The following is a 24,205-nucleotide window of genomic DNA, read 5'->3' as shown; positions in this document are numbered from 1 at the left end:
ACCCTCCCTCAACAAAATTTTTTTTAAAAAAAGGAGACGGTAGCCTCAGAAATACAACGGAAACATCGTCAATTAGGAACAGCGCGTACCTTCGATGCTCTGGGGCCCAACAAGATTCGTGGCCTGGTGAGCAGGGTATTCCACGCGTGGCCTGGCAATGCCCAGCTGCTCCATAACGCCATGGAGCAGTCTCTGGATGTCTGTTTCCGAGACCCGGTCAGGGGTCCGTGGACTATAAGCCAATGCTGGGTTCCAGTCGAACATCAGCCCAAACAAAAGGCCAGACAGCAGGACAGAGACCATCCTGGAGGCCATATTTAACCTGCAGAAGAAAGGACCAAGTTTGTAACGTGGCCAAACCTGGCACCTGGAATCACACTACTGCGGCCATAGAATTATGAATCATAAGTTAAGGTTTGAAGGAGCATCTTGAAAGGAGAGACCGTGATGAAAAATTCTTAGAGGTTTCCTTTCGTGTCAAGTGTCCAAGCCAGGGAGGAAACCACTGTGGGGAAGGAGTAAAGAAACCGAAGGTCTGGGGTAAGCAAGTCCCTCTAACTTGCTACCTGAGAAGTCTAAGCTGGACTATGGTTCGCACACCTGTGGTCTGTGATCCTTGCCTTCTAAGCCCTTCCAGTTTTGAGAAAAGGAGGGTGGTGTTTTAAGTGTCCCCTTAAAAGGAAGAAAGGAGTAATGAGAAGGAGTTATGAGATTCAAGCAGTAAACACACAGCCACACACAGCACAGAAAGCTCTGGAGTGGTGGCAGAAGGTGTTTTAACTCAGCAGACAAGCAACACAGTAAGACCCTGAGAAGTCCTGTGCAGCTCGGATCCTGTCCTGCCATGTTGGAGGCCACGTGAAAGACACTTGCTTCCCTGTGCCCCATCTAGGTTGCTTCCCTGTGCCCCATCTAGGTGACCTGAGGCAAGTACCCCTGTCACCTCTTGCCCAGACTGAGAATAGTAACAATCTGTCTCATAATTATTGTTAAGATAAAAATCAAAATTACTGGGCGGTGGTGGCGCACGCCTTTAACCCCAGCACTCGGGAGCCAGAGGCAGGCAGATCTCTGTAAATTTGAGGGCAGCCTCGTCTACAAGAGCTAGTTCCAGGACAGGCTCCAAAGCTACAGAGACTCTCTGTCTCAAAAAAAAAAAAAAACAAAAACAAAAACAACAACAAACTCATATAAAGGAGCATGGACAACAATAGGTACACAGTGAATCTCCTGTATCACTATTCCAACGCTGGTAACATCGGTTCACAGTTCTAGAAGCTGAGATCTCCGGAGGCGGCAGGGGGGCGGGGAGAGTGAAATGGTGGGGGGCAGGGAATATGTGTGGGCTGTCATTAACCTGTTCTACATGTTGCTGTCCACGGATATGCCTGCAGAGCAAGGAAACAATATTTACACAGGGTCTCTGGAAGCTGCTTGTTTCGAATGGGTGCTTCAGGCAACAGCCAGATAAACCCTTTTGAGCCTTCGCAGTGGTAGGGATTGAAACAGTGGGGGGGACAAGCCAAGCACAGTTCCTAAAACTGAAATATTCGTTTCATTTAATGTCGTTTTCTCCGCAGCTAAAGGCCTTTCCTAGCCTTGCTCCTCAAAGAGCGGAGAACGGCTGTTTTCACCGCGCAATCTGGTTGTGATGTAAGGGCCGGATGCAGGCACCGGGCTCCATTATCTCCATCTTTTCCCATGAACTCCGAATGCAGGACGTTTTCTTTACTGGCCAGCCAACTGACGAACTATCCAATCGCCGCTCTCGGAACGCTCCCCCCACCCCTTATTTATAGCCAACCCCTGTAATCCCCGCACCCATCCTTTGTCTGACCCCAGCTCCAAGTTCAAGGATTTCTGGAGGGCATCCTCCCCTACCTTATGAACCCAAGTACTCCCGTGTTCTGCCGGCTGTCTAGCCTGGCCGTTTCACTGTAGAACTCACCCTCGGGCCTCAGGAGAGCTTGTCGCAATCTGGCCCAAAGCAGGGAGCTGGCGAGCTGGATAGCTCCTGCGTCACCTCCCTCAGCATCCTAGCTCCACCCCGTCCCCGCCCCCAGCAGGTGGAAGAGGCCTTCCCAGAGTTCCTGAAAAGGCTTTTCAGACGCCTAGCATCTCTGGCCCGGAGCGATTCCAACCCAGGCGTTCTGCCTGTCTGTTTGACTGTGACATTTCTCGAATGCCCCCTTTCTGCATCAAGCCCTTCGAGCGTCATTTACCTCCTTTACCAGTCTCAAGCACTCACCTAACTGCAGACCACCACTAGGTAGCACACGTTAATTTTGCCATCTTCTAGATTTTTAAATCAGCATACAAACAGGCTTCCTGCTGGCATTTTCATACACCTCTTTTCTGGTATCTTTTCCTTATCCTCTCACTGAAGCTTTCCCCTTTCATAGTCCAATGACTATGAAAACTAGTGAGGTCTAGTTTTCTGACCTCACTCACGCAGGCAGGGAGAAAACTTAAAAGACCCAGCTATGAGAGCGTGCATTGTCCTGAATGTTGCAATGGCAGGGGTGACTAAGAATTCAGGTCCTAAGGCGTTCGTTCTGGTGACAGTGATGCCTCTACCGCACCTTTCCTTAACCGCCCCCCTCCCCGCAGGGGACCTGGAGGTTCTGAGAGAGCTAAGCATTGCTTCTAAAGTGCGCCGAGATAAACCATATTTCCAGAACATGCTGATCTGGTGCCAGTGATGTGCCCCAGGGTCTGATGGGATTCCTAAGCCTGTAAGAAACCAAGTAGACGCCACAAGGCCCAGCAAACTACTAGGAATACGTACTCTGGGGAAACTTCTGGGAAAGTGAGGAAGTTCCATGATGAGGATTCAGCTCGTACTGCAGCTAGGAGCATCAAATCCATTAGCATTTTAATGCAAGGAATGGAGGCTGGGAGACTTGAGACAGTTTTCTGAGTAAAGTCAGGCATCCTTCCCAATGTTTTTCTTTCCCTGAATGCTTTTTTTTTTCAGTCAACATGACAAAAGCTGCCTGCAGGCTCAACGCTTATGATGGCACACAGCATTTATTACTAATGAGTACCGTTAATTCTCAAGTTTCCTTCAACGTTGTGCAGTTATATTTAATTGAAGACTGGAAAAAGTGGATTACTGCGTGTTGCTGACCGTGTAGTTGCCCGAAACATATCACATTGTAATTTAGAGACAGGGTCTATAAGCCTTTTTTCTGATGACAAAATGATGAGGTAAAGGAAAAATATTCCTCTTGGCTCATAGATTTTGACATGATCATTGGCTCTCCTAGTTTATGAACACCCAACAAGTCAGGACACCATGGTGGGAGCACACGGAGTCAGGACAGACAGCAGGACACCCCTAAGGACCTACTTCCTCCTAAGGGTTCTACAACCCCAAAACAGTGCCACTAGTCAGGGGCCAAGCACTCGGCAAGAGCCTGTGGGTAACATCGCACATTCAAGCTCGAATACAAGAGTCTCGCCAAGGCCAGTCTCAAATGATCTTAACTTACCTCAGCCTCCAGAGCAGCTGTGATTACAGGCGCATGCCAGTACACCTGACTAAAATTGGTATTTTTAAAATAAAACATGAATCATATATCTCCTATACCTGATGATTCTCAAAATGATGCATTAAGTTCTTAGTGATATAGAACGTTGTCCAGAACCCCGACTTTAGTTGTTTATTAAAACCTCTTCATTTCTTGTAATGTAACAAATTAGATTTTTATACTTGAAGAAATGGTAATTCTTGAAGTTACTATAGACATTACTTTTAACTTTGGAAAAGCACAAATGTACACTGTCTGATCATAAAGTCAATGAAATTAGCAACAACCTTCATTTTGGACAAAAAATAAATACAAAGATGAGACCATATTTTAAAGCTTTCTTGACTCCCAAATATGAAATGATCTGGAATCTTAAGTGTTGAAGATTTTGTAGAATTTTTTTTTTTTTTTAAATCAAGACAAGAGCTCCATATCCTACATCTCCATCTCCGGAGTGCTGGCCTCACAGGCATACTCCACTATGCCCTGCTCAGGCACTGAAGACAGTTACATCATCGAAGGATTCTTAGTACATGCTGGGAGTTTAGTTCAAAATGTTTCAAATTTTGAAGCATTTTAGCTTTCTGTTTTAGGGATGCTCAACCAGTAAAGCCTATGTAAATATTCCAAAATCTGGGCTATTTCTCTTCAGGGATCCACAACCTATTCCAGTCTGACCTAAAATGCCTGGCTAGTCTGTTTTGATTAGATAAATATGAAGGTTAGGTTTTAGTTTTTATGTACACCATATACTAGCTCTAGGGAAGGATTCCTAAGGAACACAGGAACGTGGGACTGAAACACAAGTCTTGGGGCAGAAGAGATGCTCTATGGTAAGAGATGCTCTATGGTAAGAGCACTTGGAGCCTTTATTGCTCTTGGTGTGGTTCTCAGTCCTACAGAGAGGTTTCCAGAACCTACACAGCAGCTCACAACCATCCAGGTATCCAATCCCCTCTCATCTCAGAGAACAGGCACACAAGTGTTATACTTACATGGGATTACATACATAGACACAGCCAAAATACTCACATACATAAAATAAATTCTAGAATAGCCACACATCTTCAAGTAGATTCCAGCAAAGCAAACTTAAGGACTTGATTGAAGTTCCCCTTTCCCTTACACACACACACACACACACACACACACACACACACACAAAACGTGTGCAATGCTTTCCATGTAAAATACAACACTCTGAGGCAAGACATTTTCCAGAGGTTACTTTTAATGTGTATGCTAAATAAATAACATTTAAACACAAGATAAGACTATCAGATATTTATCTAAGTAAAATGTACAGAAGTACATTAACAAATCAAATTCTAAAATCAACCATCTTCATAGGGAAAAAACCTTGATTAAAAATTTCAAGCTTAATTATTTCTCCTTAAAATTTTTATTTTCGTACTGGATAAAACAGATCAAAATTACCTTCAAAAATGAAATATGGCTTAAAATTACTCAATTACTTCAGCATCATAATGTATGAATGCAGCTAGTCACCATTCTGATTTAACCACTGTCCTTAATTCAAAATTCAAGTGAAACTTTGTATACACCCACAGGAGACACTAATCAAATTCCTCTGCCCCAAACAGGAATAAGTGTTAGCATACTGCTGAGGCAAATCAACTTCTAGAAGGTTAGGACGACAAATATGAACACAATTCAAGACATAACATTTGCAAGGCTTACCCATCCCCTTACTGTAAATTTGAAATGGACAATGTTCCTGACTTGGAGGAATAACCAAAAACAAGCACAACTTCCTATCAGGCATGCAAAACAAAAATCATGCCCCTCTTAAATAAATCTAGCCAAGAATATCTTTAAGAGTTAATTATAACCTTTGCTTCAAGAAATCACAATAAAGTTTAAATCTTCAGTAATAAAGCAAAACAAAGTAGCCTTAGGTGCAAGTATGGAAATAACACACTGTTGCAGCAGTGAGACTGCCTCAGAGAAAAGCTGCTTTCCCAGCATCCTTAGCTACACACTCGCACAACTATCCTGCAGACCATCCCCCCAACTGCTACCCTTATTTACAGGGATGACCATCACTGCATCCGTTACAAGTCTACAGGCTTACTCGTTGGTAGCAGGTGAGTCTTTCCGATAGGATTTTTGGGAGAACCTTTGTACCAGACCCTTTCTTTCTCTGATGGCTTCCTAAGAACTCTGCTTTTTATTCCAGCCGTATTACTTACAAATTTTGATCTATCATGATTAGTGAGATCATCCAAGGGAAACTTAATGTGGCCACCAGATTTGCTCTCCTGTTTACAGAGTCTAGTAGTTCCAAGAGAAGCATGGACAGGATCTGGATGTCTCTTAATTTTTGAGAAAGATTTAGAAGTTAATTCAACGCTTGATTTTGAAATTCCATCATTTGACTCATCACACGATGTAGACGCCTGTGCTTCAGGACCTAATCTAGTAGAGGAACCAGAGGAGTATTTTGACGTACTTTCTACACAAGAAGGAAGAGCACCATCACAGCTCACTGACTTTACCAGAGGAGAAGCTGCATCACCAAGGACTGCCAACTTCTGCCTCACAGGTTGCCTGCCATACTCCAACAAAGAATTAATTCTTCTGACAGACTGCCGTACAGGAGTACGTTGGAATTTCAGAGGTGACTTCACTTTTGCTCTGTTTGGTTCATTTAGAGAGAGTTTATTAAACCACTGGATGTGATCAGAAACCTTTCCATGCTCCGTCATTTGTAAAGCTCCAGGAACTGCAGTGTTGCATTTTCCCACTAGTGACTGCTGCTTAGCGAGCCTCTGGGGCTGAGGCTTTGAAAGGACTATCACAGGGCAGGTACTCTGCTCCAAAGAGGAGGGAGCCTCATCTTCCCCAGCAGCGCCACCCGCCTCAGAGACCTCCTCCACCACAGTCTCATTCCCCACTGACTGAGTACTTAGTTGGTTCCTTGGGGACTGTGGTTCCTTTGTTTGCTCCTCACTGGGGAGTTCTTGCTGAATGAAGTCAGCTTTTGGTACTTCCGAATGGATGTCTTCTTCATGCTCCACCTTCACCTGAGCCGAGTAAAATCCTATGCTTGCTTCTCTACCAAGTTGTGGACTTTGATACGAAGAGAACTCTCCTTCTGGATCGCAGCTCTCACGTTCCCCACGGAGGCTCCCATCATCTCCCTTTGTGCCCCTCACAGTCTCATCACTGGCCTCACTTTCCTCCCCCTCGTCTGTTACTGACGACTGCCCCTGACTTATCAGTGTATGAAGATCACTCCCAGACTCGGAAAAGGCTTTCTGAATCTTCAGCAAGGTCTCGGAGGTCAGGTTACTTTCATCCCCACTAAGGGAACTCCCCAGCACACTGTTGTCAGGTTGGCTGTGGAAGGGGGAAGGTCCACGCTCACATGACACAGCTGGTGAGCTTTCAACAGTAATATCGGGCTCCAAAGAAAAGCTCTTCACCTCAGGGTTGCTCATTATTGGAGAAGATCCATTTACACCCATGTCTTGAAAGCTTGAATTACTGGGTTCTGTCCAAGACATCCTGTAATCTGCTCCATCTAGTCCATCTGGAGTCAACAAGTGTTCCTCAGATTTACTCATCTTTTCTGCATCTAAAATAAACCAGTTGATGTTTTTAATACTTTACATCTTACCTAGTTTTGAAATATAATCCAAACATACGACAAGTAAAGGTACTGAGCATTAATTCCAAAACATTGAAGATGTTATAATTTAAGGTAGGGATGTCATTCATAAGCATCCACCAGTTGTTGGCAGAAACTATACTGCCAAGTCAAATATTTTCACCATTCAAATGAGAACTTTAAACTTCTACAACAAAGTAATATATTTTATCTTAAAGAAACTGATACTAAAATTTTGGATAAAATTCTACAGTATTGTGTAAATGTACCTTTCTTTAGCAATCTTTCATCATTATCTGGGCTAAAAAGCAGACCTGTTTTTACAGATTCAATCCTATTTTTTAGACTTTGTTGATTCGCTAGTCGTCGACCAACATTTTCATATCTATTGATGACAGAACATCCATTCTGTACAGAAAAGAAAATTTGAAAATGGTTTAGTTAAGCAAATCCAGTTAATCAAAAATATTAAGACCAATTAAGTATTAAAATCAGTAACCAACTTTGTTACTTTGTTTTTGACTGGAGCGAGTCAGGGAGAAAGCACAGTGAGGAGACAGAATGCCAGGAACAGAGCTCAGATCACGTGGGGCATGCAGCTCAATGCAGGAGGCTGGGCTTTCATTCAGAATAAAAAGTGTCATTGCAGGGTTTAGGGTAGAAGAGCAATGTGACAACTTGCTTTTTTAAAAGGCTGTTTCTTGGGGGCAAGTATTGCAGAAAGGGAAGAAGCAGGCAGGCCCACTAGTACATTAACTGCAGTTAGCCAGAAGAAAAGAAAATTTAGAGGCAGCTTAGAACAGAAACTAAATTAAGCAGGCTTCTCTAACAGACAGGATGTGGCACACGGGAATATGGGTGAGGAACCAAGAACGTGCACAGTGCAGCCTGCGTGACTGAGGTGGGTGACAGCAGGGAGAGCGGGCTTGGCTGTAGAGAGAGCTGCAGCAGGGAGCGGTGCGCACGACAGGCTTTGCCTAAAGACATCCAAGGAAGGACTAAGCAGAAATCCAAGCTCAGTGCCCCAATACATGTTTAGCACAATAAAAGACAAACACTTCCCAAATTCAAACCAAACCTGAAACGAAGACATGTATTCAGCTTGTTTAGGAGAGTACTGTGATCTGGGGAATTCAGTGTGAATGTCTTAGAAGAACAGTGTTGCATATTGTTACAAAGGAATTTCAAAAGTAATAGGAAAGTAAGCCAAAGAGGAGCAAGGAGTCTGTAGTCAAATGTTGCCCACAGGAGAGGGGAGTAGGCCTATTAATTGACAATTCTTGACTGCCTGTCTGCAAAAAATTGAAAATACTTTCGGTTGCTTTTTTATGGACTTTTTTTTTTTTTGAGACAGGGTCTCACTATGTATCCCTGACTGATCCAAAATTCACACTATAGACCAGCCCTTGAACTCAGAGCTCCACCTGCCTCTGCCTCCTAATCTGCGATTTAAGGCGTGCACCCCACAGCTTGATGGGAGCAGTTTTAGTGAAGTTCTGAGATAAAAATGTTGATAAAGAACAGTAGTGCATTAATTTGGAGGAAGGTAAATGTGAGAGAGTACTTTAAGTCTACAATTTTATGTTATTATGATATGTGTTATGCTAACTGATTAATAAAGCCATAACCACTATGATTTTCTTAATTGTGAGCCTGAATAAAAATGCCTAGAACATTAGACAAGCACACTTGTAGGGATACATGTGATGGCATTTCCAGAGATTATCACAAGAGAGCTCTGGCCCAGTGAATGAATGAATCCATTAGTGATTCACAATCTGACAGCATTACAGGGAAAGATGGGAGCTGGAGTGAAGGGGATCTGCAGAGACCTGGACTGCACCCCAGTCCCTTTCTGATTCCTTGTGCCTGTTTTCCAGCTGACATGACATGAAGGGCTCTACTTGCCCTATTCCCCCACCAGGATGAACGGACATTTCTAAAAATACCAACCGAAGGAATTTCTCCTTCGTGCAGCTTGTTGGGTATTCTGTTACAAAAACAAGATACTTACTGAATCTCTGTTTTTTCCCAGGCTAAATTTCAGACGAAGAGATCTTCGAACCTTTTCTTTACGACTGACCTTAGGAGAGAAGCAGCCTGCTTTTCCTGATTCTACCCTGAAGAGTGCAATTTAAAATGTCAGTTTCTGACATAAATATCAGAAATTCTTGCAAGATGAAAATCTAAGTCCAAAGAAATCACTGTTAATAACTAAATGACACTTTCAAATGACTTAAGCTTGAACACACTATGTATACAAGCGTATCTGCATCTGAGAATGGTTGATCACCCTTACTCTTATAAAACAGACTACTTGTAAAACTAACAAAATCTAAAATTAAACAGTCAACACACACCATGATTTTTATCAAGGACAATGAATTCAATTTAGTACTTTTTTTCTTCTTCCTGATAGTATATGAAGGGCCTATAATTAATAAAAACATAAAGACTGAAAGGATTTAAAAATATGATTAGACTCTACTTTTTGGTAGTGTGACAGCGCACACATCACTAGCCACCCAGTGAAAAGACAATGTCTTGGGCAGACTACCTGTAAACCTTTTTGCTCGCAATCCTTTTACTTCGCCTTAGGTCTGTACTGATCAAGTGGTTTCCACTCATGGCAATAGGTGAGAGTGAACTCTGAGAAGACCCTTCCGGGCTCGTATCAAAGTGAACTAGAAAAAGAAGGACAGGTAATGTGTCATGCATACTTTCTTTTCAAAGTATAATACTGCAGCAAGTAGATTTAAGTCTAATTTCTGCCACCAAGCCGCAACAAGAAACACAATTTCTGGTTAGAAGTTTCAGGTATTATTAACTGACCAAAAGGGAAAACTATCAACCTCCTATTTAATAATTGCCAACTAAAGGTTAAATTAGTTCTGCTTTAAACACTTACAACAAGGGAGGGATATACCCTGCCAGACTTTGAAGAGCAAGCTGTGGAGACAACGTAGAATTTGCCTATTATTTACTAAACGGTTTCAGGCTCTGGAAATAAAGTTCCTTGATGAACATAAATATTACTGTCAGGGATTATTAGAAATGGGAAGGGACATATATGAATGGAAATATAAAATTGTTAAATATAAATGGAAACTTAAAAAAATTAAACTCTTGAAAATTTTTGAATGTGAGAATTCAGGATATGATTGCTAGTCAAACATTTACCAAACAAGTACAGTACAAACAGAGGTAAATATACATTTGACTCATGTCCTATTCATACCCAGTAAACTTCCAACAAACACAAACAGTCAATTCATTAGTTATTGATAAAAAATCCACAAGAGTCCAAAGAGGTATTTGTGGACTTATTTAGTCCATGCATTAGTGGACTTCTGCATGCATTAGGCTAAGAGCATTTTAGAGGTCAATTTAACATATCCAATGTGACTTAGTTATCTTGGAAATGTATGTGGTCACAAGAAGTAGTCAGAACAGGCAGAATAATGTAAATTAATCACACATAAAATTACAAAGAGTATGGCAGGCTGGGCAGTGGTGGCACATGCCTTTAATCTCAGCACTTGGGAGGCAGAGGCAGGCGGATCTCTGTGAGTTCGAGGCCAGCCTGGTCTACAAGAGCTAGTTCCAGGACAGGTTCCAAAGCTACAGAGAAACCCTGTCTCGAAAAGCAAAACAAACAAAAAACAAAGAGTATGGCATGGCTATAGATTAATGTCTTTATTCACTGAGAGGGAAAAAAGAGGGTCTTTTTAAAACTCAAATGTGACTAAGTAAACAGGCCAAAGAAAGATGGTGAGCTAACAGTAATAGAAGCACTGCTGGATATTTCATAAAGGAAAATGCACACTGGTGATTCACATTCAAATTCAGTTCAAAATAACACAAGAGTATTTCCACTTCAGGGAGCAGCTAACAGAAAGACTACAATTTCCAATGGCCATTGGGAAGTTTTCCAAATTGGAGAGGATTTTAAATATCACACAGTATGAGGTTTAAGTCTCCAACCTCTGGTGACTGAAAGCACCACAGATGTAGACATCGGCCTTCCTGTTGTCTAATGTAATAAGCCCTGAACAACCTGTGAGGGTTTTCCTTCTGGAAAACTATGACTTACTATTCTGTTCAATTTAAGCAAAGTATCAACCATAAGAAACAAAACCAAAAGACTTTTGGGAAGAACTCGTAAGTCAGCTCTTATGCTCAAAATGATACATTCAGTAGTGCCTGAAACAAACAATTATTAAAATCTAAGAGACTCAGATTTTGATTAAACATAATGAATTTGAGATAGGGGACCCCTGGGTTTTGGGTTTCATACATAGGTTTTGTTTCATTTCACTTTTGGTTGATGATAAAGTTAATGTAAGTCAATTTATATTCTGGGTGTGCTATAAGTATACACTAAGCCTAAAACTGTGGCAACAAAAATGTATACTCAATAGCTAATAGTATTTTGAATGCTATTGAAATAAAGAAACGACAAACATCTGAAACTATATGCTGATTGCCTTGCCCCAAGTTTTAAGGTTTTTGTAAATTTACTTGAATAACACTAAGACTTGGAGAAACTTCTGACTTTAGCTCATCTGACGATAACACTTGGATTCAGAAGAAACAGAACCCAGCATGCCCAGTCACACAAAATCTGAGCACCCATGCCATCCACAGAAGCCAAAAATACAGAAATTTGGAAAAATGTAACTTTTGGCTCTTGTGGGTGGTATTAGTCTAAGTAGTTATTTACTGAGAACAGGCCTTCATGTTAACATCTACAACCCAATGACACAGATTCTCTTCACTACCTGACACTGGAGTAGAATTGCTGCTGAAGAGGTGACTTGGCAGCAGCTCAAAGTTCAGGTTGTGTCTGATGGACTTCCTTTTCTTACTTGAGAAGGCATGCGAAGACTCTCCCGGCAGTTTACGCTTAACACTTGGTGTGAGAATCAATGGTGATACAGAGGCCTGGGCTGAAAACCACACAGAAACGTCGTCTCCATACAGATGGTAACATACAAAGGCTTTAATTTCTTATAAGTGCTATTACTTAGAAGTTAATAAAAAAACATGAGATCCATTTCCATGATCCATATTACTTAGCTAAATTAACATTCTGTAATTATTTTAAAAAAATAGCAAAGTTACAAAGAGGCAATATTCTTTTTTCTTTTATTGTTTGAGATGGGGTTTTCTTACTTTGTAGCCCAGACAGAACTTGAACACGAGATTCTTCTGCCTTGTTCTCCCAAGTGCTGGGGTTTGGGACAGAAGCAACCATACTGGGCTTAGCAGGCTCTTACAAAACAGTAGTAACTTAAATTAAATAGAGCAATGGACATATATAGTACAGAGGAAAGACTATCAATACAGTCTTTCCTATATATTGATTTTCCTATCAATATAGTCAAGATAAAAAGATGACTAACTCTGCTATGTGTTTCTCATAAATGAGCATTAATCAAATCAGTTCACTGATAAACAAAACATCATGCTATCTATATTTGCCGAATACATCTGTCAGCAAGCAAATACAGAAGGCGTAACTTTCTTATTCTGACACAAAGTGAAATTGAGCCACTTTCAAATGTTCTAAGTTATAAGCAATTGAAATCATAATTAGGATTATTTTAAAAATGGCAACAGATAAAGAAATCCTAACCTTACAGTTTTGAGTTTGACACATTCAATGTAACTAGTAATATCATTAACTATACACAGTACAATACTTTTAAGGAAATTAGCACTGAGATTGGATTATTAAATTAAGCAATTATTATAATTGTTTTTACATGGCACTAAAAAAATTTCATTTAATATGTTTATATAACAAACACCTACCAGTTCTATCTTGTTGAGGTGTAATAGAGGGTGTTCTGCTAGACTTAAGTTTATTTAGGGCTCCATTAACAAAATCTGAAATGCAAGGCATATATAGTTACATAAGCAATTAATGTAAAATAATCAGCCTTGGACCAATAGAAAAGAAAAAATATGTCTTAAGAAATATTTACATTTGTAGCAGGAAGTTTTATAGATAGAACTGCATTCTAGAAGTCAAAAAAAGAAAGCAAGCAATCTACCCTACAGATCTCAGAACCCAACTCTCATGTACAGACTGGCCTCTAGAACTGCGATTTCTAAGTCATTCAGTTTGCCTCCTTTGAAGTTGTGTTCTGCTGAAACACAGTCACCCTATGAAAATAACAGGGAAGTAATAAAATGAACCTACAAATACGGCTAACAGGGGAGGGGCAGCCTTCAGTCAGCACCTAGGGTAGGTAAGAAAAAAAATCCACGATTATGCCAAGGGACAGACTTTTCTATCTGAGGCCTAAATAAGCTTTCTGATGGTAACCTAAGAAAAAAGTAACAAGTACATACTTTCCTTTTACTTCCTTCAACTTACGTAATCTCTCTTTCTTGACAATCTCTCTACACAGTTACATCTTTACAAACAGTTACATATCGCTTTACATACATACACCTCTACGCACAGTTACATCTATTTTCACATGGCTACACATCTTTCTTTTTTATTTTTATTTATTTCTTTATTTTTGAATTTGGGGCTGTTGTAAAGAAACCCAGTTCTTGAGCCCAGGTTTCCATGTGTCCTCAGCCGGCCCACCCTTGGGCAGGAGGGAATGTGGAGAGAGCCTGGCCGAATCACGAGCACCAATGTAATGGTAAAAATAAAATGTAGGTCCCTGAGGGGTGGCTGCAGTGGGTAGTGGATCCCTGGCAGGGAGTTGCAAAGTGGGTGACAGACCACGGCAGGTCAGCCCCATGAGTAGTCAGGGTTGGTAAGAGACAGAGAGGGATAGGCATGCCAAGCAGAGTGAGGTTGAATATTGAGTTATGGAAGGGAAAGGGGAACAGGGAAATGGAGGGAAAAGGGGAGAAGAGGAGAGGAGAAAAGAAGCTACCTCTTTGAGAGAGGATGGAAAAAGAAGACTGGAAGTGGAAGGAAGGTCTTCCACATCTTTCTCTCCCACATCTCTTTACTATACAGCTTCATCTTCCTTGTCTCCACAGTTACAAGTCTGTCTCCACAGCTACATCTTCCACACAGCCAGTTACACATCTCATTTACACAGTCCTCCCAACACACAGCTCTTTACACTTCCCTCACACAGCCCTTTACACACTTCCCTCACACACAGCCCTTTACACACTTCCCTCACATATAGCACTTTACAGAGTTTCTTTAGTAGCAGCAGCTCTTTCATACAGCTCTCTCACACTCACACACACTTCTACACCATCCACTTACTCTTTACTCACCCATTCATTCACTCAGTACACAGATAAACTCTGGACAATTACATGTTACATTTTCAGAGCCGACCTATTCTCTAATACAAGGTAAGTCACACAGTTTCTCTTACGCTAAGAAGGTCACATTGACCAGTCAGTGAGTAACACTTGCTACGCCAGTAGCTCTAATTTGATGAAGATGCCCAGACATTGGCATCTTCAAGGTTCAATTGGCTGAACCTTGAGCCTAAAACTGGGACTACGTGAAAAAAGTCAATTACTGAGAAAGTTATATCTACTAAAGTTGCTATCCTGACCTTGAATCAGTAAGATACCTGGGAAAATGACTTCATGTATTTGTCTCTAGGGACAACCAGACTGCTTTGCATTTATTCTGGAGTCTAAAATTAACTGTCTGTGTAAAAGGCAGTCTTTGTGACTAGAATTCTTCTATATCAGTCTGAGTAATGTAATATATCCTAGTACTATTTTTATTCATCAAAAGTATCCAGCTTAAGTAGATATCATCTTCCTAACCATCCACAGCTATATGTGTTCACAATAGATGGAATATTTATACGAGATAAACACACAAACAGTGGGAATACACCTAAAGCTTTTCTTAGGGAAGAAATGAAGTGGTACATAAGAGATATTACAGACAGGAACAATCGGTTTCCACAGACAGTAACCCCACAGACTTTGTCAAGTAGGACTCCCCATCAGGAGTCACTCGTCTGGTAGATCAGCTTGCTGAACACTAGTTGTCACCTGCTGTATACTCCCATACCCCTCTGCATAAAAAAAAAGTAATAAAGAAAGAATATAAAAAAGCAACAACTAAGTCAAAAGATTCCAAAAGGTAAAAAATTGGGTAAGGAAATGGCTCAGTGGATAAAGTGCTTGCTGTGTAAGTTTAAGGACCTAAACTCAAATCCCAGAACCCTCACTAAAGCTGGGTATGGTCTGTAGTCTAATTATTCCTTTGGGGAGAATGGGAGGCAGAGGCAGAAGAATCCCTGGAAGCGTGTGGGATAGCACACAACAGTCAACAAAAGAGCCCATCTCAAAAGAGGCAGAGAGCAGGACTTTCAAGGTTGTTCTGAATTCCCCATAACTGCTCAAGCACGTGAACATGCATGTGTGCACATCACACCAGGGGAACTCTCCCAAGGAAGACAGATGGTCCCACTCTTCCTGACTGAGAAGAGACAGGAGATGTCTATCAGCATGAGGGAACTTTTGTTTGTTTTGAATCTCCTTCAGCAGCATTTCCTTCACTACTGACTTCACACTCTTCATTAACACAACTAAGTTCTTCAAAGATCTGGCACCTATATTGTTGCCATACCCTCTTATCATTCTCTCCACCTCTGGGTGACAGTTCTTCAAATTAGATAAACTTACAGCATACTTCAATCATGTCATACCTCCAATTATAACCCTTCAACACTTAGTCAACCAGGTCCCGGTCCCAGTCTGTCTTTGGCCCGGCCTCTAGTTCCACATTATATCATCAAATATACACAGTGAATACATCACTCAGAGCACACTGACCCGTAGTTAGGATAGACTTGTATCTATTCTACATTTCTCAACTAATACAGAATCTAAGTTTTCTTCTCTTTCACTCAATTTCTCTGTATTCTACCCATCCTTCAAGACCCATATTGAGGGCTGAGGATGTAGTTCAGAGGCTTAGTGCTTGACTAACCTGTTTGAGACCCTAGCTTCAATTCTCACAATAAATAAATAAATAAAAATAAATAAGGCTTAGTTTGACCTCCTCTTTTACAAAACCATGGTGATAACAGACCAGGTAATCTTCTCTTAAAGATTAGCACTTATTATCAGATTGCATTATCACTTGAACTTCTAATATGCCTGTGTTTTATTTCTCCAACTAGGCATCCAAAAGACACATACCACAGCTGATGATGATGTTGGCATTCTAGATATAGTCTCATTACCACCCTAAAATGAGACGTAACATCGATTACCTCCAACACTTTGTCTTCTTTTTCTCTTACATTCACCAGGAGTTTCATATTCTCCTTCTTCAAAGGCTTCCAGGGACGGAGCAGTACAGAGACCATCAATACCTAACATGGCTGGTATCTTTTCCAGGATAAAATCTGGCACACGTCCTAAATCAAAATGTTCATTATATAATTATTCCTTCCTTCCTTCTCCATCCCAAAGTAATAATATAGTTCCTTTCTAACAGTTACCTTCAGCTGGAAGCCAGGATCGCCTTCATTGAAATAAATCCTACTATTTTGTTGAGAGAGAGAGCCCATTGTTTGTTCTTCCCGACCACCTGGCTAGATTAACCCCTGAAATAATCACACAGAAACTGTATTCATTTTAACACTGTCTGGCCCATTAGTTCTAGCCTCTTATTGGCTAATTCTTATATTTTGATTCAACCCATTTCCAGTATCACTACATGACTGTGGCTTACCGCCAAGATTCTAACCTACGTCTGTCTCAGGCAGGAGATTCATGACGTCTGCCTTTCTGCCCTTCTTCCCAGCATTCAGTTCTGTCTACTTCGCCTACCTAAGCTTTGCCCTATCAAAAGGCCAAGGCAGTTTCTTTATTCAACCAATGAAAGCAATATATAGACAGAAGGACCTCCCACACCACTACTTGACAATGAAACTACCTCTTACCAATATCCGATGCACAATCAATGAGAGTCTGCACTACTGCTGCCTGCAAGCGTAGCTTTTTCTCTGTGTTAGCAGAAATTTTCTCATGGCCTTCACTTGTCTGAAGAAGATTCGGTGCAAATATCACTGCAAGATTGCTGCTATCCATTTTATTCTCACTTGCCCTAATGATGAAAGGCTTTATTAAATGGTGGAAAAGGTAGAACTACAGGAAGTTAAAATAACAAACTGAGGACATTTACTTTACCTGTTTCCTATGAGTAAAACAGCCCTCATCTAATCACCCACCTAAGGGGCCTGAAGAAGGAAGGAACAAAGGAAAGACAAAAGGAGCACTAAGATTATCACTTAAATGTAGAGTCTGTCCACTATGCGGAAGGCCTGCCTGAGTTCCAACCTTAGCACCACAAAATAAAAGAACTTAAGAACCCAAAATAGGGGCTGGAGAGATGGCTCAGAGGTTAAGAGCATTGCATGCTCTTCCAAAGGTCCTGAGTTCAATTCCCAACAACCACATGGTGGCTCATAACCATCTGTAACAGGGTCTGGTGCCCTCTTCTGGTCTGCAGGTATATACACAGAATATTGTATACATAATAAATAATAAATATTAAAAAAAAAAGAACCCAAAATATACAGTCTCATAGATTTAAATATAAATGATACTAATCAGTTCACACTTTGTTCTTTCACACAGATTAAGTTTGTTTATCTGCGTTTTAGAGCCACACATAGAAAATGAAGCATTAGAAGGCAACTTCAATTATAAACAAAACAAGTAGGTTCACTGGCAGTAGGAAGAGGAAAATGAAGAAACACAAGACAAATGCTTTAAAAACAAAACAACCAGAATCCATGCAGTGGACAATGAGTCTTGTAAATACCAATAAACCCTCAAGGCAACCCTAATCAAGACGCTAATGACACAAAGTAGTTTTTCAGTTGGTATACTATTTCTTAAATTACACAGGGCATATTTCCTATATAGTAAAGACTCATTACATTTTTTTCCCATTCCAAATTAAATTTATTAACTACTAGGAACATCTTTAGGTAGCTGAGAAATTAAATTCGTTAAGGCTTTTAGTTATCACTTACCTAAGAGAAACATTCTTGAGAAAGTTAAAGAAGTATCTTAATACATCAACTGTAGGATCTGCCACCAGACATGACAGCAACAATGTAGCTTTATTCTTTTCCTCTGCCCCTAACTGTTGCGCTTTGAACAATGCTTCATGAAGATCTGTCGGTAGGACAGGCTCTGGCAGCTCCCTGAAGAACTGCTTAAGCAGACCTGCGACATCACAGGGAAGTGCTGAAGACAGGCAGGCTTCACCATGGTCCAGTTTACTCTGCAAAGACACAGGAATCTTGAGCACTCCAGAAACTTAAGAGTATATTAAATACAGTAGTGGTCATATCTAATTAAAAGGGTTCTCCTAACTCTTGTTTAAAATACTAGTCCTTTCTTAAAGGCTAAAAGTAATAAAGCTGGGTTTTCTTTTTGTATAATATTTTATAAGAATGAAGAACACAATTTGAAAGCATGCTAAATTTTGAGAAAGATATTTCAACTATAAAAATCAAATCAGAAACAGTACTAATGAAAAAGTATAGTTCAAAATATGCTTACCTTTAGTGCCTTCAGACGAATAACAGACCCTGACTTCCTAAATAGCCCTTCTGTATGAATATGCTCTTCTAAAGATGTGCACGCATCAACAAGAAAGCTGAAAGAGAAATCATGTTCTTTCAAGGGTCTAGACACACAATAACTTCATTCTATTGCCAAAATACATAAGCGGGCAGGCATTACGCCTTTTCATCTCCAATGTCAAAAATACTCTTGATCTTGTAACAAAATGTTACTTGTTCTCCTTGTTACCTAACTTTTCCTCTAAGGTCTATAGCTTCACACAGGACAACCTCAACACGTGCCATATCCAGCAAGGCTCCGGGGAAAGAACTGACAAGGGGTGGTAAAAGAATGAAGAAGACAGATACAAAGAGCTGGCGTCAGGTGGACTAGCCCCCTCCTCAAGCTCAGTGTTTATGGTACATACAGAAAAACAAAGAGGCGGAGTTTACAGTATACAGCTGGATCAAGAGTCTAGCTAATCTTCATAGGGCAGTCTTCATTCCGGGTAGGGTGAAGGGCTATGGAGGCCATTTTTTGAACTCATTGTCAACACCTGTCCTCAGTCTCCCAAAGAGGGCTTTGTCATCTTCTTCTGAGCCTCACCCTAAGAAAGGCTTTTCCAGTCCTCCATGTGGTCCTTGACATGACTGTGCCCATGTGAGCAGCACATACGCATTAGGAATTCACACACTGGGTTTTCTGTTCGACACAAATGTCTACATTCTTTTCTGCCTCTCTTCATAACACAAAACTTGCCTTGTTTATCACATCCCCATCTCTCCCTAAACCTCGAGTGGACACATTCATCCTCACTACTTCAAACAGATTCCAGCAAGGACACAATAACCTTTGTCTCACCAAATCAACTGCCAATCCATTTTCTCCTCATATTGCTTAACTCATCGACACATCTGACCGTTCGCCTGTTCTAATATGTCCTTTTTGCCATTCCTCTGCTTTTTTTTGCTATCTCCCTAAACGTTCTTTCTCAGGGTTCTCTATGTTCCTCCTCTTCTACTTGGTGTCTACATGTGTTCAAAGACAAAGTTTCACATAGCCCAGACTGGTCTCACACTTGCTATGTGGCCAGGGTGACTTCCAGTCTCCATTGGCCAAGCACTGGGATTCAAGTATTCCCCAGCTGCCTGCCTGGTCTTCTCTATGGGCTGTCTCTCCATGGGTGGTGACCTGGCACAGCTGGCATAGCTTTACATAGCTAATCCTACATCCCCCAAACAACGTCAAGTTCTTCTCAGTCTAACATTTTTTCCTTGGAAAAATAGAATTCTTCTCTGTCCTTATAATCATTCTCATATTAAGGGGTGAAGGTTCAGTTTTACCTATGAACTGACCTCAACCAATGTTAACATTAGATTCAACAGCTGGCATCAAAAATCTGGAAAGTATGCCAGCTACTAGCAGAGACAGAGCTGAGTGCCTGAATGTTAGCCCTAGAACAGGGTAAAGGACAGCAGCTGTGCTTACATACAGGGAGTCCAGAGATTATAGCAAAGTCTCAGTCATTACTCCTGGATCCACGACTCTGAAACTGTTATAGCAGCAAGTGCATGACATGTGCATGCGCGCGCGCGCGCGTGTGTGTGTGTGTGTGTGTGTGTGTGTGTGTGTGTGTGTGTGTATGAGAGAGAGAGAGAGAGAGAGAGAGAGAGAGAGAGAAAGCCCCAGCACCCATGCTGGAGTCAGAGACAATTCTGTAAAGTCAGGTTCTCTCCCTCCACCTCTATACATGAGTGTGGCACTACCTTATGGTGCTTTACCCACTAAATCATCTTATTAGCCTGATGTTTTTATTTTTTATAACAGGTAATGATCACAGATGAAATAATGTGATTTTAAGCAAATGTATACATTATTCAACTATTTTTGAAACCTTTGAAACTATTTTTAAAACCTGTTTGAAATATTTTCTTCATTTTTGAAGACTGCTTACCTTGGAATATGTCCATATTCTGGAACAACTGAATGAGGCAATGAATTAAAAGGAACTCCAAATATCTTACCCTAAAATGACAAACTCAGTTACTCAACATAGTATTTATTAGGCATTAAATAATATCTTTAACATTAGGCAAAGATCTAATAGGAAATGAAAAATTTATTTCCTAAATGAAATAAAATGAACACATTATCAGAAAATGAACTCCAAGCTATCAATCAATGCAAAACTTGAAGTTCATTAGCAAGTATGTCTACATGTCCTACAAGACAATAAGCTAGATGTTTTGAGTAGAAAGACACCAAGATAAAACCACTGCCTTCAAAAAACCTTGTTCATTCAGCCAGTCTTTGACCTCGTTATGGGAAACTGATACAATTAGTGCTTAATTCTTAGACCAAACTTAGTCCAAATATTATCACCTAATTCCTATGCTCTACATTTCTTCAGAGACCTCCTTTATACTTTTCTCTAGTCATCTAACTCTTATAAAAGACTAAGTTAGGTGGTAAGTAAAACAGTAACTCCTAAATTCTTGTCACCTTTGATCTAAAATGTATCCGATGTGGGTATTTTTAGACCTTGTAACTTTTCCACACTGTACAGCAGAGTGCAAACATTTAAGACAATTTCCAGTTAGCTACCTTGAGACTCACTTTTAAAGAATATACATTCAGTTTACAACATCAAAGATCCCAAAAGTACCCTTGTGTTTTGGGCGTTTTTGCTGCCATTATCTTCCTACTTCTTCGTACAAACTTCCTAAAAATGCATCACTAAGTATGTAGACTGCAGCTGTCTGCATTCTAAACATTAAATCAGTGCGCCTCATCGCGTACTGACTCAGCTCAGATGTACCTGCTCTCCATAACTGCTAAGTACTTCTCATTGAGACCACTGATTGAATTATTAATGATTCAACACAGTAATGAAATTTTACTAGTCCTGGTTCTAGCACTTGGCTGGTTCTGGCAACTATTCAAGCAAAAAAAAAAAAAGAAAAAAAAACAATTAGAACTTAGGTTCCCACTGCAAGACTGCCACTTTTCAAACCCTGGCTTTTCTAGTTTTCAGCTGCTCAATCATTATTGAATCACTATAACATTCTCTGTCTCTTATTTCTGAACCTGAATCTTATGTCATCGTGTCATAAAAAGAATTGTATCCCATCAGAATATGTTATAGCATTCACAGCTGAATTTATACCACACAACCGCTAATTAGAACATGGATAACTGTCATAGCTGAATAGGTGGCAGGTGACAGGTACTGTGCTAGACCTACTTACAGGACTTAGCAGGAATCACCACTTTGCAGAATAAAGAACTGAAGCTTAATGAGAACGAACAAGACCAGCAAGCCCGCATTCATAGTTAGCGGTAAAGTCAGGCCTGGCTCTAAAGGCAAGTGTCAGGATTTATTAGTCAAAGAATGGAAGAAACAAAAGCAAATACCTACACTGAAGGTTATGGGAAGACAGTTTTACCAAACAAGAAGTAACCACTGTAGAGCCGGGTGGTGGGGGCACACCTTTAATCCCAGCACTTGAGAGGCAGAGGCAGGTGAATCTGTGTGAGTTCAAGGCCAGCCTGGTCTACAAGAACTAGTTCCAGGACAGCTAGGACTGTTACACTGGGAAACGCTGTCTCGAAAAACAAAACAAAGTAACCACGGTAATTTTTAACCACACATTAAGATGTGGTGACACATCTCTCTAGTCCCAACACTAGGGAGGTGGAAGAGCTCAAAGGCAGCCTTAGCTAGTGTGTTCAAGGTCAATCTGGGCTACAAAATACTCCTTATCAAACAACACAATTATGCAAATTAATTTTATTAGCTTTCGCGTTCAAATACTACAAAGTACTAATAAATTACCCACATACTTTTAATATGACTTATATTCAGTTCTTCACAATGGAAGTCTTGATTTCTCAATAAAGATTAAAATCTCACCCCAAATATTCACTACTAAATTTAAAAAAGAAAGAAATTGGCCCAGAGAGATGGTTTGATGAGTAGTGTATTTGCTTCTAAGCCTAACAACCTGAGTTTGATACCCAAGGGTCACATAAGGTGTGAGAAAACTAATTCAGGCCAGTTGTCCTCTGACCCCCAGATGCATGCCCACGGCATGAGTGGGCCTGGGCACACACAAAAGTAACTGAAGGGAGGGATCATGAAACTTTAGAAGTATGATCTCAGTGATATTATTAAACAAACCCTTCAACTCACTCTCGATGGTTAATTTGCTTATTTTAAAAAAAAACAACACAAAAACCAGGTTTCTTTTTCAGTCTAGGGCTGATGTTGGCAGCTAACGCTTACACTGACTGCTAAGGAGACCAGGAAGTATGATACGGTGCAACAGCGAGAAAATAGTGCAATTTTCAACGCTGAAAGGTTTCTGAAAAATGAGAAAAACACAGACAAACGACCACACAGGTTGAACTTGACACTTCTAACCACGTGTCTTTCCTGGCCAGCATAACCGACGTGTGTCCCCGTCCCTGCGTGTTTCCACTTACCCTTATTTCCGTGACGGCAGTTTCCCGTCTCCTGCGGTCACACTGCCCGCGGCCACCCTTGACCTTAATGCCGTAGACAGCCCGCAGCTGCTGCAGCAGGGCCAATCTGACCAACCTCCGATCCCACATCCCGAACACGTCTCCCACTCTCCGAGGCCGACTCCGGGTCCTGACTTTCGTTTGCCACCAAGTCTTCCAATTCCCAAACACCTTCAGGCTTGCGCCCCGCTCCGCTGTCTTTCCGCCACGTCTGGCACTCTTCCGGCCCCAGGCCCCGGCCACTTCCACGGCTTCCCTTCGACCTCGATCCACGTCCACAGACCTTCTTCTCTCCGGACACACTTCACTCTCGTTTCACTTCCACAGACCTTCTCTCCGGGACCCTCGGCCCTGTCAGCCACTCACACAACCCTCCCTACTCCCTTTGACCCTTCCGTTTCCTGACACCGGCGCCTGCTGCGAGCTCCTCACGCTTTCGGGACTCTGCCACCTCTCCTCTCCCACGCACGATGGCCTTGGTCGCTCAGATCGTCACCTCGTCCCTCCAGCCGGGCCAGCCGGCTGCTCGGGGAATCTTCCCCACCCAGTCCCGGTCCCCGCCCGGGCTGGTCCCCGCCGACACCCCGTGTCACACGCTGCCCGTCCCCTAGCCCATCAGCCTGCGTGCGGCCCCCGCCTGCAAAAGCTCAGCGGCTCGGTGCAAATGCCTCCGCCCCACTTTATCTGCACACATCGGGCCTGTGGCGACCGCACCTGGGCAGCCGCAGCTGAGCTCAAACGCCAGCGCCAAAGAGCGCTCCGCAGCTGATTGGCCCGCTCCTGTTTTCAAAATGAGGACCCCTCTCGGGGTGGCCAGAAGCTGCCTGTCTGGAAGGTTCCGGCGCAACGTGCGTGATGTGCAGGCTTAAGGAATGTGGAAAGAGAGCGGGTTCCACATTCTCTTTGCCCGTTCCTTTGGAGGAAAATGACTAAAGCGTGTCTGAATATATTTGCTCTGCTCTTCAAA

General features: G+C 41.6%; 2 protein-coding genes across 4 annotated transcripts in view; both read right to left on the bottom strand.

Moving 5' to 3' along the window:
* Scg5 (secretogranin V) overlaps positions 1 to 2,071 on the bottom strand; it is a 44,618-nt gene extending 42,547 nt beyond the window's left edge. The window contains exons 1-2 of one of the 3 annotated variants that reach the window (XM_048459532.3): positions 1,949 to 2,071; positions 90 to 322 (exon numbers count right to left, since the gene is read on the bottom strand). In XM_048459532.3, coding sequence (XP_048315489.1) covers positions 90 to 315 — 226 coding nt within the window. In that variant the 5' untranslated portion in view covers positions 316 to 322; positions 1,949 to 2,071. Of the gene's footprint in view, positions 1 to 89; positions 323 to 1,881 lie in introns of all 3 variants that reach the window. The other 2 variants (XM_048459533.3, XM_048459531.3) reach the window with 2 other exon arrangements.
* Positions 2,072 to 4,746: 2,675 nt separating this feature from the next.
* Arhgap11a (Rho GTPase activating protein 11A) lies at positions 4,747 to 23,990 on the bottom strand. The gene is made up of 12 exons (XM_048459530.3): positions 23,200 to 23,990; positions 20,669 to 20,739; positions 18,712 to 18,808; positions 18,177 to 18,430; positions 17,079 to 17,242; positions 16,404 to 16,550; positions 12,985 to 13,059; positions 11,949 to 12,116; positions 9,725 to 9,851; positions 9,182 to 9,287; positions 7,437 to 7,575; positions 4,747 to 7,134 (listed from the first exon to the last, which is right to left on the bottom strand). The coding sequence occupies exons 1-12, from the start codon at positions 23,326 to 23,328 to the stop codon at positions 5,609 to 5,611; spliced, it is 3,003 nt and encodes a 1,000-aa protein (XP_048315487.2). The 5' UTR covers positions 23,329 to 23,990; the 3' UTR covers positions 4,747 to 5,608.
* Between the last annotated feature and the right edge of the window lie 215 nt (positions 23,991 to 24,205).

The sequence above is a fragment of the Myodes glareolus genome, chromosome 10 (assembly GCF_982192425.1).
Source record: "Myodes glareolus chromosome 10, mMyoGla1.1, whole genome shotgun sequence".
Taxonomy (NCBI): Eukaryota; Metazoa; Chordata; class Mammalia; order Rodentia; family Cricetidae; genus Myodes; species Myodes glareolus.
The sequence above is the reverse complement of the archived record's forward strand: the minus strand, read 5'-3'. Positions and strand labels throughout refer to the sequence as shown.

Bases quoted from the DNA above. Each gene is read 5' to 3' on its own strand.
- Arhgap11a (XM_048459530.3), bottom strand. From the start codon at position 23,328: ATGTGGGATCGGAGGTTGGTCAGATTGGCCCTGCTGCAGCAGCTGCGG. The intron at 17,243-18,176 runs GTAAGTGATAAC...TTTCATCATTAG, and splicing joins CTCAAGAATGTTTCTCTTAG to GGCAAGTGAGAATAAAATGG. The intron at 9,288-9,724 runs GTAGTCTGCCCA...TGCACTCTTCAG, and splicing joins GCGAGCAAAAAGGTTTACAG to GGTAGAATCAGGAAAAGCAG.